The sequence below is a fragment of the Vombatus ursinus genome, unplaced genomic scaffold (genome assembly GCF_900497805.2).
Source record: "Vombatus ursinus unplaced genomic scaffold, bare-nosed wombat genome assembly UNPS02009205.1, whole genome shotgun sequence".
Taxonomy (NCBI): domain Eukaryota; kingdom Metazoa; phylum Chordata; class Mammalia; order Diprotodontia; family Vombatidae; genus Vombatus; species Vombatus ursinus.
Window position 1 is genome coordinate 26,127,789 of NW_020948983.1, and position 15,600 is coordinate 26,143,388.

Sequence of the window (15,600 nt, forward strand, 5' to 3'; positions counted from 1 at the left end):
GGGAGCATAGTAGCTCCTTTCAGGGTCAAGATGAATGAACCATACATAAGAAGAATAAGAATTTCCAAAAATCTTAGTCTATGGTTGTGCTGCCCTATACTTAAGCATGATGAAACACACCAGACATTTCCATTCAGCCTTACTCCTGCCAACAACTCTCCAAATTGGCAGTTTGAGGATGTTAACGGCTCCCATCACTTCCAAGGCATGTTAACTGAAGGCATACCCAAGTTCCAAAAGCAGCTCCCTTAAGTCCAAACTCACTGCTTTTCACATGCAGCTTAAGTCTCCCAATGCTGTTGGAAAGTTAATTTTTTAAAATACTTTTTTTTTCCCCATGAAGTCTTTAAAGACAAGAACAGCTCTGTCATGGTCACAGGATAGAACATCATGATGGATGTATAAACAAACTTTTGGAAGAACTCATGAAAATGCAAAAAAAAAACTAATAAAAATGAAAAAGTTTATTAATAGAAGTTAAGTGATAGTCTGTGAAGCATTTGAGTTAAAAACTAATTTAGGCAGTCCTCCATTTACCACTGGGTTGTTTCAAATTTCCAACTCAGCTGTTTGGAACTCAAAATTCATTTCCCCCATGGAAATCATGTCATAAATGGTGATTAAAACAGTTTTCAAATCCCATTTACTCCATGTACTATAACCAGAGATTTTAGAGCTGGAAGACATTGGAAATGATCATACTCAATTGACTGATCTTATAGAGGAGCAAACCAAGGTCTAGAGAGATAAAGTGACAGACCCACTGAGTTAGTGGCAGAACTAAGGCTAGAATCAGGTCCCCTGATTTCCATTCCATTACTCTTTCCAGGATGGACAGGCAATGACCCTTTTTATAAGTCTATCTCTATGTGAAATTTAACAGTTCTGTTCTCACTATAAATAACTGCTTGTGAAAATTAATGCTTAGTTGAATTGAAATTGAAAGTTGATTGGTTAAATATCACTAGAAGAGGTACTGGTGATGCTGAGATATGGTGATAACGAGATAGTCACTGATTAGATGATGCTGAAGTGACCTGGCAATTAATATTGATAACAGCACACTGCAATGGGGGCTCCAGTCAAAAGCATTCAAAATATATTTTCAACCCCTAAGGGGAGCCTATAGAACTCTGAGGGAGAACCTGCCATTACCTCTCTGGGAACCTGACTTGTTAGTGTGAGGAGAGGTTGGGATAAGGATTCGCAAAGCTTATATAGGTTACATTACAGATGGGGAAGTTGAGCTCAAATTCCTATAGATAAGTGGCTGCAGAGGTGAAAGCAGAGGCCCTGGTCTTTTGACTCAGGGTAGATACTGGCTTCCCTTTACCTTGTAAACTCCTAAAACTTTTAGAAGGCACCTACCAATACTTGTACATTTTCAAAAGACATTTATTTTTGCATAGTAGAAAGGGTAGTGAATTTGGCTCCAGAAAAGATGAAAAACTGCACCTTACTCCCATCTTTGCAGAGACAGGGAAACGAACTACTGGACACACTGTCAAACTTGTGTGATGCATTGATTAGTCTCCTCTTTCATTGTTTATCACAAGGGATGGTTTCCTGGGTAGGAAACATAGGGGGACATTAGGGAATGAAATCCATGTAAAAGCAAGAGATATCAATAATACTTAAGAAAAAGAAAAAAATTTGGCTTCAGAAGACCTAGCTTTTGTCACTTCACTTCTCTGAGCAACAGATGCACTGGACTAAAAACAGGATGGAGGTGGGGGGAAGGCAAACTAGAGGACCTCTAAATTCTATAAACTTATTATGAACTATGTATGAGAAGCAGTTTCTCTATTGTCAACTTTCTCTAGGTGTTCTAATCTGGAGAACAAAAGGCAAAGGTCCCTATGGGGACTGAGGAACTCCAGATTTGGCCTTCCCTTATAGGTATTCATATATATGGATCATTGCTCCGTTTTAAGTGTAGGAAACACCTCTAGGTGTAGGCAGAAATTTTCTTGAAAACATTAACTTTTGGAGAAGTTCTTTATATTGGGAGACTGTGAGGTACAGCATAGCTTTAGATGCACAGATTTATAACAAACAGTTGAGGCATTCGGAATACATACTCCAAGTCAGGTTTTCCTTCTAATTAAAATTCCAATCCATTCAACCCAATCCAATCCAACTCAACAGACATTTACTAAGCACTACTTCATAAAAGGCACTGTGCAAAGTCTCCCAAAAGGAAAATAGAACCTGCCCTTGGGGACCTTACATTCTGCTTGAGGACAACATGTGCACAGAGAGAAGATTTGACTAGATAATTTCTGAGGTCCCTTCCAATTCTTTGGTTATAAACATATCATATCATTCAAAGGTGTGCTAGAGCCAGCTGGAACTGCTTCATGAGAGCTGATTGTTAAATTTTCAGTGGGAATATTTACACCCTGGAAATTAGCAAATGCTAAAAATCAGGGCTTAAATTAATTTTTGGTGATTGTCTAGACTTAAGAAAATGATGAAGAAAATGTTACTAATGCAGATTAAACTTAAAAGTATGTCACATATACTTGTTCCCTCTGAGAGAGCCAGTTGTTAAACATTTACCAACACATTTCTGTTATATATACTTTCATAAATTTTAAATGGAGTCAAATTTTCTCTATTGTTAGTACAAGTTTAATTAGGGGACAGTTATTTATGTACTAGACATGGACACATGCATTACCACACACCCAAACTCATCTTGTTGGCCATATGGAAAAGTATTCAGATTTATGCACTAGTTATGGACTCATTTTTAGGATAGTACCTGCTGAAAACTCTCCCTTAGATGGCTCTGATCTTCAGGATGGCAGAATTCCAAAATGTCCTTTCCCAGAAGATCCTAGACATAAAAGAAAAGCCTCAGTACACAATTTCAACTTCCACTGTTCACATTTCATTTCTTTGCTGTAAGGAAATGTTTGTTCAGTCTTTTTCCATACCTACTAGTGCCCCTCAGATGCACTTTAAAATTGCAGCTAAGAATTCTTCTCTTGGTGTCTGCATTAAACTTCCTGTTAACAATACTATGTTTCAGACATATTTGACAGCAAGATCAGTGCCTGTTTATGGCAATACATTAATAGTCTAAAGAACTGTTTTTTTCTAGGAAGATGAATTTTTACCTTCTGTTTGCTTTGGAGGAACAGAATATAATAAACAGGTTTCCAATAAACATTAAAAGAAAGTAAAATGACCAAGTGAAGACAGAATGTGTTGCTTATGAAAACTGTAATTGTTTAGATGTGGAAACTGTAGTTCTCTTAGGATGAAAAGATGCTATCATACATGAAACAATTTTGTAGTTAAGAGAACATTTACTACTTAGCTCCATTATTTGATGTTTTATTCAAAAGAGCTAGCATGATTCTGAAAGAAAATATCTAACATAATGGATGAATACTTGCACACAGAAATCAACCAATATAAAGTCAAACCACTGAATTCAAGTGGATGCACGGGGAGACATTATTACTTGGTGAAGCCAAAACAATCAAGCCATTATATTTACTCCCTGGTCAAATCTACAGAATTCAGCTAAGCTTGAGTCTACACTGACAAAACTGGGAAAATAGTAGCTGGATATAAACCTCCCCAACCTGAAAATATGCATCTTTTGTGGCCAATGTGGTTGCACAAATGGATTTTTATCATGGCTTTTAAGACAGCATTCTGCTAATATAATGTTATTTGTTGTTGAGTAGCTTCAGTCCTATCCCACTCTTCGTGACCCCATTTGTAGTTTTCTTGACAAAGATACTGAAGTGATTTGTCATTTTCTTCTCTATCTCATTTTACAGATGAGGAAACTGAGGCAAACAGGACTAAATGACTTGCCCAGGGTCATACAATTACTATGTATCTGAGGTTGGATTTGAACTTAGATCCTCCTGACTTCAGGACCAGTGCTCTATCTACTGCACCACCTAGATGCCCTCCAATATAATGTTATAGTACATGGGAAATAAAACAACTTGCCCATCAACTTTATCTGAAAGACAAGATAAATTCCCTTTGGATATTCAGAAGTTTTGAGCCAGCGTTTTAGCTGACAAAGCTAAAAGATCCGTATGAGTAATGTGGTTATGAGCAAGGAGTTCATAGCTGCTAAAAATATAGGTGTTCTTGGCATTACAGATGATGACTCTATTATGTATAATGCCATTCCATGGGTTGAGAGAGGTTTTAATTTAGAGTTGCTTAAGACGTCAAGGTGCATCTAGCAAAATACTTTACCTAGATTGGGCATATTGTTTAAGGAGCTTTGCTTCCCAACACTGTGTTGATATTGTCACTAGCAAAGAATAAACACTTTTTATTGTCCATTAGGGAAGATGGATTTTCTAAATAGTGCTAGCCAAGAATCATGAGTACTGAATCACCTACTGACCTGTGGTTGGTAGCCAATAACACTGATGCATCTTGGATCCACAAATGTGATGATTCCTTCAGAGTTGTGTCGGGATAAGAACTCAGCAGGGACAGACATCCCATTCATGTCCATGCACACAGGAGAGCTGGTTACCTGAGAAAGTTAGAATCAGCAGAAAACGTTCAAATTTCAGGGGGAAAAATGAAAAAAAAAATCAACATACTTCTGTTAACAAGCAAATGTTAAAATGTGGTTTATCTTGTTTCACAGACATCATGAATTGTTGGTCTAGGCACAACAGTGCTGGATCTATAAGAAAAGAAATTTTGTAAATTAAAAATGTTTTAGGGAAAGGTGGCTCAGCTTAAATATTGAACCTAACAATATGGAGAGAATGTACAAATGAAAGGATTTTTATATCCATTTTACAGATGAGGAAACTAAGGCTCATTGAGTTTAGATGACTTGCCTATACAAAGTCACAAAGTTAGACAACATCAAAGCCAGGAGTCAAATCTAGGTACTTTACAATATATCACAGAGTTCCAAAGAAAGTAATGTGAACATTTCAAAAAGGGAAGGACCACCTTCAGGTTGAGAGGTAGGGGAGGAGAGTTAAAGAAGGCTTCTTGGTGGAGATGGTCACCTGAGTTCAAGCCTTGAAGAGAAAGGCACAGGTAGAGTGAGTGATAAGGGAAGGGTAAAATCTATTCCAGTCATATTTGTTGATGTTCCTTGGTTGAAGATACTGGAGCAGTTTGTCCTTTCTTTCTCCAGCTCATTTTACAGATGAAGAAATGGAGGTAAGCAGGGTTAAGTTACTTGCCTAGGGTCACACAGCTAGTAAGTGTCTGAAGCCACATTTGAATTCAGAAAAAAGAGTCTTCCTGACTCCAGGCTCAATGCTTTATCCACTGCACTTAGCTGTGCATTTAAGCCCTACAGGATGGCAGAAATAAAAGAATGGAAGAAGGTAGGCAACTGAAAACAGGGCAAGATTAAGGAATGGTGAGTAGTCTACTTTGGCTAGAATCATGACTGGGAGTCATTTGAGATAAGGTTGAAAAGGTGGCATGAAGTCAGGTTGTGAAAGGTCATGAACTTTAAACATGGTAGATAGTGGTAGAGGTGAGTAAGCCAGAGGCACCGACAGTGTTTTTCTTTTTCTTTTTTTTTTTTTTCTCAGGGGAACAGAAAAATCTGGCTAGTTTTAGGAAGATTACTTTGGAAGTGGTGTGAAATATGGATTGAAGAAAAATGAGACAAGAGCAGAAGGCCACTTAGGAGATTATTACAATAATGCAGGCTAAAGAGGTAATGAGGCTGGAAATTGGTTCATGGCAGTAGGAGGTGATGGATGGATGTGAAGGAAGTTGACAAATGATAGCAATGAGTTCAAAACCGGACTCAGATACTAGTTGTGTGTCTTTGGGCAAGTCACTTAACCTGTCTGCCTCAGTTTCCTCATCTGTAAAATGGAATTGTTATGAGGATAAAATATTTGAAAAGCACTTTGAAAATCTTAAAGCATTATATTATTTCTAGTTATTATTATTGTTATTAGTGCTAGCCCTCTGGTAACAAATACATGACTGTAAAGAAATTACAACAGTTTATTCCCCAAGAATTTTTAGCTTTTTCCTTTAACTGTACATAAGAGTAGAGCTGGATCTCCTGTCTCATATGGACAATCTAGATTTCAGTTGTCTCCATGGGAATAATTATGATGGTGCAAGGAATCAAGAACCGCATTGCTTAGCATTTTAAGGACAAGGAGCCCTATTTCTTGTCCTCTCTCCAAATTCAGCCCTAATCTTGCCTACTATAGAGTCAATACACACGTACACATAGGTGAAGGGATTTGAGCAATGTTAACAGATATATAATAGCAATAAAGATTTGGAGATAGTGATATAAAGATATGGTAAGGATAGCAAATGGGAGGTAACAACAATGTTGGCAGTCTGTAATAATCTACAAATAGCTCTTGAATGCAAGAATCATGTGGTTGATCAGGAGGTGAGGGGAGAAGGAATAGAAGGTGAGGCTTCCTTGAGAAACAGCAGAAGGCAAATGGTTCATCTGGGGAAAATAAGGCGAAGAGGGGAAAGGAGCAAATAAAGGAAAAGTTTTCAGTTCAGGGAAGTGTAACCACAATTTCATCATTCAATCAACTTAACAATCATTTATTAAATTTCTACTAAGTGCAATGCCCTGTTCTAGTACACAAAGATAGAAACAACCCACACCAGTCTCTGGGTTTTGTGTATCTGAATTATGGGCACTCTCTTCATATTGAGTTCCAAACTCAGATAGGTGTGGTCCTAAGTCAAAGACCCAGGGAATGGGACTGTGTGTCTACTGTTCCCAGCCTTGCTGCTGTGAATACTGCCCTCCTAGCAGGGTGCCAGCAGGCGCAACCCATCTGCAGCTAATGAAGCACAAGAACGCTCCTGGCTTCCCCAGAAATAAAGGAGTCAGGGCCATATCCAAAGCCTCCCATGATGAACTGTGTTTGAGCCTCTTTCTGCTATCAGGCTGGGACTGGATAGCTTCCTCCACCCTTCCCACAATCTCTGCAGGCAGTTTGTGCTGATGTCTCCCTCCATACAGTGAGCAGGGGTGAGATCAAAGGGAAAAAGGGTAAAAGCCACAGCTGGAGAAGAGACCAAGGCTTTTCACATAGCTTCTTTCACACAGGGGATGCTGAGCTTGGAAGGGACGTGAAAGATACAACGTGGAAAGTAATATCCCTCAGAACTTTAGTCTTTGACCTTCCCACTAGGACTATGGTCTGTGAAAAGGGAGGCTCCCAATACCGTGATAGGAAGCTGGGTTCTGAAGACCTGTAGGCTGGGAGTATATGGACTAACCTAAGAGCCAAAGAAAGAGAGTTTCTATTTCTAGTCCCTTGTCTGTGGCTGACCTAACAATGGGTGGTTCTTCATTTGTATCATGGGGCAAAGATGGAGAGAATACCATCTTTAAGTAAGAGCTGTGGTAGAAGGCAAAATCACAATGACAGTGTGTAGGCTGTTAACAGAATGTAGAAAATGAGAGAAGAGGGAACTGACGGACAGAAAATGTTTTCAAAGGAGCAACTTTTCATGCCACTACACGCCATATAAATTTATTTCATTTTATTAGTCATCCCCTGAAAACCTGCATAGTATAGTGGATAGAGCTGACCTTGGATTCAGGTTGACCTGAGTTCCAGTTTTGCCTTTAACTATACTAGCTATGTGAACCTGAGCAAATAATTCACTTAATCTTTCAGTGGCCCAACCAGCTTTCTAAAACTAGAAGATGCAGAACAATTGCTGATTTTAAGGAGGGAGGTCCTTACACCAATGGAATCACAAGTCTGGACAAAAGATTTTAAAAATGTCTTCTTCCACCTTGTTGTTTTTGTTCAGTTGTTTTTCAATCATGTCCAACTCTCTGTGACCCCATTTGGGGTTTTCTTGGCAAGGATCCTAGGAAGGTTTGCCATGTCCTTCTCCAGCTCATTTTACAAAAAGATGAGGAAACTGAGGCAAACGGGGGTAAGTGACTTGCCCACAGTCACACAGTTAGTAAGTGTCTGAGGCCAGAACTGAACTCAGGAAGATGAGTCTTCCTGACTCTAGGTCCATCACTCTATCCACTGTGCCATCTAGTTGCTCTACTTCTGCCTGTCTCTCTCTCCCTCTCTCGCTCTCTTTCCCTCTCCCCCCCCATGTATCCTCTACATCCCTATACATTATCTCATACATTTAAAAACACTCTTGGTACCTTTGCTTTTTTCCATGAAGGCACTCACCCTCAAGCTTTACTTTGTCCTCCATGTCTTAAACCTATAGTATTCTTGTCACTTCAAGGATGTATCTTCACATGCTAAGGTCATTAGTGCTCTGACTTCCTTGCTTCTATCTCTTTTTTTTTTTTGGCAATTGGGGTTAAGTGACTTGCCCAGGGTCACACAGCTATTAGGTGTCAAGTGTTTGGTCTGAAGCTGGATTTGAACTCAGGTCCTCCTGACTTCAGGGCCGGTGCTCTATCCACTGCGCCACCTACCTGCCCCGCTTCCACCTTTCAACGTGTATACTCCCATAAATAAGAGACTAGCCACAGTCAGGATTTGAACTCACACAGCCCCAAAGACTTGCTCTCCTTTGGCACTACAAAAATAAATGTACATTGTAACATAACTCTAATAATGCATGCACCTTCAGGATCCCAGTTCTCCCGATACCATACCTACTTGGATGATAAATGTTACCTGACTTCCAACCAGGAATTAGTTTGGGTATTCCAAGAATCTGGCAAGATGACTTGCCATGCAGTTAATATGTGTGCATGCTAATATTGTATGCGACACGTTCCTTTGTCTTATTTGAGTTAAAAATTCAACTTTTGTTGGAGTGAAGGAAGGAAGAGCCACATAACTGACCTAGGTTTAGAACGTGTATGTAGTTTTTGAAGAAATCCTTGATCTTCACTTGGCACCTCTTTCTCTTTCTGCAGAGTTTTATAAATTATTTTGAGAAACAAGAGGACCAGGTATAGGGCCTTAGAACACCTAGGGCAAATTTCTTTTTGGCAAGGAAAGTAACCTGAGCACCTGAACTCCTCTGACATTCAATTTGTCTGACCTCTGATGCTACTCTATGCCACAATCAATATGTCCTCCTACAGAGCTGATGCATCAGCTTCCTTAAGAAATGCACAGTTTCCTAAGAATGCACAGTTAAATATGCACTCCTGTGGCTTTCCCAAGAATGCACAGTTAAATGGAACAACCTGTTTGTGCCACAGATTTTCTGGCTACTTTGACTCAGACAGCTCTGCGGTGCAAAGCAGATGGAAACTGGGGGAAGAGTCACTCAGTCTCATAGTAGTCTGAAAAGAAGAGAAACTTTATTCAAAAATTCTGAAGGGGGATATGCATCTAGGCTATGAAAGAGAGCTCAGGTCCCCTCAAATGTATCTTTCACTCACAATTTGAGAAAAGAAATCTGTCTGTCTTCTCTAACATATAATATCACCAAAGGAGAAATGGGTCATATTACAAAGAATCATAGATTTGGAGATGCAAGGAACCTTAGAGATCATCTACTCTATTTTCTTCATTTTAGAGACTAGGCAATAGGCCAAAAGAAGTTAATTGACTCACCCAAGGTCACACCCATCCCTTCCCTCAAAGACTTAGAGGGCAGATAAGTAAATCAACCTGTACACATTTATGACTTGCCTGCTCTACCATGCTGAGAGATGAGGTAATGTATTATTAAGTGTTAATTATAGTGATCTCTCAGTTCTTTGAATTCCTACAGCAATTAGCATCTGGATAATCCTCTTGGCCATTAAGCATTTACTGTTTTTAATTGCCTTTAACTGTTACTTAAATCCTTTGTTATTATTTAACCTTTCAAATATCTGTCTTATATACCCTAACTAGGCTCAATTTAGCCCAACAAATATTTCTTGAATATACACTATTCACAAGACTTGGGTTCAAATTCTCCTCTGACACTTATAAGCTATGTGAACCTGGCCAAATCACACACATAGAGAAGATCACAGTCCCTGCCCTCAAAGAGGTTACCGTCTAACAAGTATATTAAAAAGCAGACCATGCTAATCACTCTAGGAGAAGAATAAACAAAGCACTATGGGAAGCACAGAGGATAAAGAGGATTACTTTTAGCTTGGAGGGTGGGAATGAACAAAGATAGCTTAGTAGAGGGCTGGGTGTTCAATGATGAGTTGGTGTTCACAGTTAGTAATAGGTAGAAGAAAGGAATTCCAGCAAAAGACAATTGTGCACATAAACAAAGCCATTGACATAAGGAAGAACAGAGTATGGTGAGTAGTTGGGGAATGGTGAGTAGTTTGGTTTGAGGCCCTATGGAGGTCCCTAAATGATACCTGAAGGAGTTTGAAATTTATTCAACAGACAATGGGGAGCCACAGAAGTTTCTTTAATAGAAAGGGTATTGAAATGATCAGAAGTTTACTTTAGAGGCAGATAGGTGGCACAGTAGATAGAGCACCAGCCATGGAGTCAGAAGGACCTGAGTTCAAATATGACCTCAGACACTGGACCCTTACTGGCTGTGTGACCCTGGGCAAATCACTTAACTCTGATTGCCTCAAAAGAAGTTTACTTTTACTTTAGGATCGTTCATCTGGCAACAGCACACACGATAGGTTCCAAGGATCAATCAACAAACATTTATTGAGTAATTTGTATATGCAAGGCTACTAGGTGCTAGGGTTGCAAAGACAATAGGGAACCAGTCCCTTCCACAAGGAGATTACATTCTAAGGATCCCTACTATAATAGACCAGATGATAGGTAAGGAAGGTCTCAATCAGGGTAATAGTAAATGGAAAATTGTTACCCAGTACCTAGCACAATATCTTACATCTAATACACACACAACAGTTATTGTCTTGATTTGGATATGGATCACAAGCTACAGCAGTTCAGAGATGAGTGAGGGTTGAAGAAATCAGGGACAACTTCATGAGGGATGTAAGATTTAACCTGAGCCTTGACAGACAGGTACAATTTTGGTAGGTAAAGTTGTGAGGGGAAGACATTCCAGGTGAAAGCAATGACAGAGAGCACGGCATGGTCAATAGGGTACTGAACCTGGAATCAGGACAACTGACATTCAAATCCTCCTCTGATACTTATGAGCTCTATGTTCCTGGGCAAACGCCTTAAACTCCCAGAGTCTCTGTTTCCTCATCTGTAAAATTAGGATATTAATACCTGTGATACCTTTGTAACTTTAAAGCACTATATTCATGTCAGTGATTATGCCAACATGAGAATAAAGGCACAGGTATGAACAATAAGTACCTCGTGTTTCACAGGTGGGTTGAGGCCAGCCTGAATAAAGCAGAAGGTATACGATCAAACAAAATCCATTTTAATCACAATTTACATTCCGTGTAGATACTTTATTATTTCTGATCTAGACGCAAATAATGGCTTAAGCCCATATAAAATAAAACATTTCTGTCTCACACATGGGGATACAAGAAATAGAACAGTTAGTCGAATAGGTCAAGGTTCCAAGGGAGCTTGTATACTGACAAAAGGAGGCATAGATTTCTGATTACTAATCTACTGGACCGGATGGCACCAAACATTTTGGTTCTTGGATGAGAGTGACTTATATAGATTGAGCTTATGTTGGCAGCCACGTAAATGAAATTCTTTCTACCCAAAAGCCCTTTATACTGTCTCCAAAGATGATACCAAACTTGTTAGAAATCTCAAACATTGACGCATCATGGTGGAAGATGGAATAAAATATAAGAACAGGAACTGGTCTTACCTGAAGTCTCCCAATCGCCACAAGGCAATATTTACTGCCTTGTCCCACGTCAGCATCTTCTTCGGGTATAGTCATTCCTGAAATGAGGAATACCACCACCATCACCATCGTGTGTGAGATCAATAATAGGAAAAGTGGCCTGATTTACTCAATTACAAATATAATCTCAATTATCCAAGGGTTAATTATCTGGTCTGTGAATTAGCCCCTCTTAGTCATTACGCTGCTTGCCAGAACCTTTATCTGTGGTGAAAGCAAAGGAAATTACACAAAACAAAACTCATCATCATCAGTCATCATTGCTGTTTATTAACAGCTTGAGTAACACATATTGTGAGGAGGAAACTGAATTTATCATTCACTACACACTTTTTAGATTATGCTTGGAGACTCCTCCAGCTCATTTATAAAAGTGTTAAGTAAGCCCGGCTGCCACGTAAACTGGGGGAGCCTACTGTTTACACTTTGCCATATGAAGAAATACTCAGTCATTTCTTAGCCTTTGTTTCCTGTTTCTAACCACCAGTTTCCTGTCCAGGAAAAACATTCTATCTGATTCTATGATGATTCCATTAAATAAAAATGTTTGGTGTGGAATCTTGACAGAAGCTTTCAAAAGTTTAAATAAATAAATTCCCCATTTTCCACATACATATGTTACCTGCTTAAAGAACTTTATGTCCATGCTGGGCCCCTGAGGAGCAGCCTGGAGGGAAGGCTAGCAGCTGAGACTAGGTAGGTAGAGACAAGGCCAAGGAAACAGGAGAGGCAGTCATGGGGGTACGGAAAGAGCACTAAATTCGAAGTCACTAAACCTAAGTTCAAGTCTAGGTTTGTTCTGATAGTTTCTAGCTATGTAACCTTAGGCAAATCAGTTTCCCCTGCTGTCAAAATGGGGTTCATAAGATTAAGAGCTAGAAGGAACCTCAGAGATAATCTAGTCCATCTTTCAGATTACAGATGAAGGAATTAGAACCCAATGACAGGAAATGACTTACCCAACTTTACAAAATGGCAGGGCCAGAACTCAAAACCTAGGTCCTCTGACTCTAGTACACTTTCTACTACTACATCATGATGAGAAAAATGGTGTTAATGAAACACAAGAGCGTTGTGAAGAAAGTATTATAAACCTTTGTAAACCTTAAAATGTTTATAGAAATGTCCATATTTATCATTTAAAGAACTTAATTATTCCATCCAGTAACTATTTATTAAACACCTATTATGTACAAAACATAGTACTAGGTATGGGGAAAGTTCAAAATGAAAAGATGGATGAGAATACTGATGGGTAGTGGGCAATATCTCAGCGATACTACAAGAATAGGTTTCTATTGGGCCAGCTACTCAACTTGTGAGACATTGGACAAGTTACTTCACAATCTGTGTCTCTGTGCTCTCATCTGTAAGATGAGTTCTATGTCTCTCTCCAAAAGTACGATGTTTTCATCCTTCTCTCAAAGCCTATTCTTTTTGGTCTTTGGCAAATAGTTATCATGGGTTTGCAAAGAGTTGTTTTTTTAAAACAGTCTAAAAGCTTTTTCTTTTTTTCAAACAATCCCCTTTCTATTTTTTTCTCAACGCCTGTTTTTGTTTTTGTTTTGAAAATAAGTTTTACTTGTGCCTCCTGTATTTTGTTATATTTTCCTTTCTTAAACTTGAATTGCTCACTGATAGATTCCTCTCCCACCAGAATGTTCAATAAAATAAATTTTGTGGTATGGTGGAAAGAACACTGGGCAGAGAGTTGGGAGACTTGGGTTCTCATCTTTGGTACTTATCAGCTATGTGGCCTTGGACTTGAGTAACTTATCCTTTCTAAGCCTGTTTCGTCATCTGTAAAATGAGTTTAATAATATTGTACTGCCCATTTCATAGGGTTCAGGGTATCGAGACTTTAAAGCAGAGCCCTTAGAAGTCATCTAGTCTAGACCCTTCATTTTACAAATGAGAATGCTGAGATGCAGACAGGGGAAATGACTTGTCCAATGTCATGCATGTTGAGTAGTGGGATTGGAATTCAGGTCCCTTGACTTCATGTTCAGTGGTTTGTTGTGTTGCTTTTTTTCTACCCACAATCCCACTCTAGTTGTTGTGTTAACAATAAACTTCCATTGACTTAAAGAAAGTACATTGTAAACTATAAATTACTATAAAATGTTGTTACTATTAGAATTCTAGTAACTAGAATTATAGAATTCCACTCAAAGGAGTAACAAAGTCCAATGTCCCACCAAATGTAAAATTTTTCCTATCAGATCCCTGTTCCGTTTGAACACCTCTAGTGAAAAGGCACCCCGTCATTCAAAGGGCAGCCCTTTCCTTCCACTGTTGGACATACTAATGGTTTGAACATTTTTATCATAAAATCACTAAAATCTATTTCCCTCTTACTTCTTCCCACTCATCTGAGTTATGTTCCGTGGAGCAACATAGAACAAAACTACTCCCCCTTTCACATGATAGCCTTTGAATATCAGAAGACAGTGGCATCCATAAATGTTGAAGCTGCATATGTTGTGGTAGTGGCTCACCAACAAATATTTGTTGTATATGCCTATACTTAGGCCTAAGTCAAGCACATTTTGTTTTTCTTTTCTTTCTTTTTTTTTTTTTTGGATTCTAGACCTCCTTTTTCTAGGAAGCGATAGCTTGTCTTATCCACAATCCTCACCACACATAGAATTCCAAAGAGGCCTTTTTCTAATTATACTCATATCTATGTGTAGATAATGAAGATCTCTTTCAATGGAAAGAAGGTGTGGGACAAGAGACCTGGTTTTCAATCCTACCATTGACACTTACTAGCTTTGTGACCATGGGCATGATACTTGATTCTTGAGGGTTCACTTTCCTCATCTCTAAAATGGACATAATAATATTTGCATTACCTATTTCAGATTACTATCTGTGAAGCTGCTGCTTCACATGAGGAAAGGCCATTATGAACATGAAAGTGCTATGTAAATTTAAGATGTCTCTGTAATTTGACTTTCCCAGCTGCTAATGCCCTCCTTTCCAAAGCCATACTGTAATTACTTGTGTTTCTGCACTTTTGTCATTATATCCCTGACACCTAGAACAGTGTGTTGCACATGATAGTTCCTTAATTGATTACTTGCACTAATTTCCCAGCTTCCTTAATCTTGTTTAACATGTCTGGACTCGTATCAATGTTCTGAGCAGCTCTATAGCACAGTCCTATAATAACATTTTTTATTACTAAAGTATAAGGTTTCTATAATTCTTTCACTATTTGGTAAGATTTTTTTTTTTTTACTTTCCAATTAAACTTATTGACACAGTCATGTTGTAAGGAAGAATTAGAACCAGTAGGAGGAACCGCAAGAAAGAGGATACACAACAAAACAGAAGAAAAAAAATGGCAAATAGTATGCTTAGATCTGCATTCAAACTCCATAGTTCTTTCTTTGGAATGAGACCTTTAATAATGTCTTAGATCCTTACATTGCTGAGAAGGGCTAAGTCTATCAAAATTAGTCATTACACAACATGGCTGTTACTGTGTACAATGTTCTCCTGGTACTGCTCACTTCACTTAGCTTCAGTCCATACAAGTCTTTCTGGGTTTTTCTGATGTCTGCCTGCTCAACATTTCTCACAATAGTAATCCATTACATTCATATATCACAACTTGTACAGCCATTTCCCAATTGATAGGCATCCCCTCACTTTCCAATTCTTGACCACCACAAAAAGAACTGCTATAAATATTTTTGTACATGTGGGTCCTTTTCCCATTTTTTTGATCTCTTTGGGATACAGCCCTAGAAGTGCTATTGGTAGGTCAAAGGGTATGCACCTTTTTATAGCCCTTTGGGCATAGTTTATTTGGTAAGATTTTGAGACAGTCTATTTTAGTTTATCCCT

At 38.7% G+C, this 15,600-nt stretch overlaps 1 protein-coding gene across 1 annotated transcript in view; it reads right to left on the reverse strand.

The window, feature by feature from the left end:
• ARNT2 (aryl hydrocarbon receptor nuclear translocator 2) overlaps window positions 1-15,600 on the reverse strand; it is a 265,547-nt gene that overhangs the window by 53,075 nt on the left and 196,872 nt on the right. The window contains exons 9-11 of the mRNA XM_027851908.1: window positions 11,707-11,783; window positions 4,391-4,525; window positions 2,768-2,842 (exon numbers count right to left, since the gene is read on the reverse strand). Of these exons, the coding sequence (XP_027707709.1) occupies window positions 2,768-2,842; window positions 4,391-4,525; window positions 11,707-11,783 (287 nt within the window). The remainder of the gene's footprint in view (window positions 1-2,767; window positions 2,843-4,390; window positions 4,526-11,706; window positions 11,784-15,600) is intronic.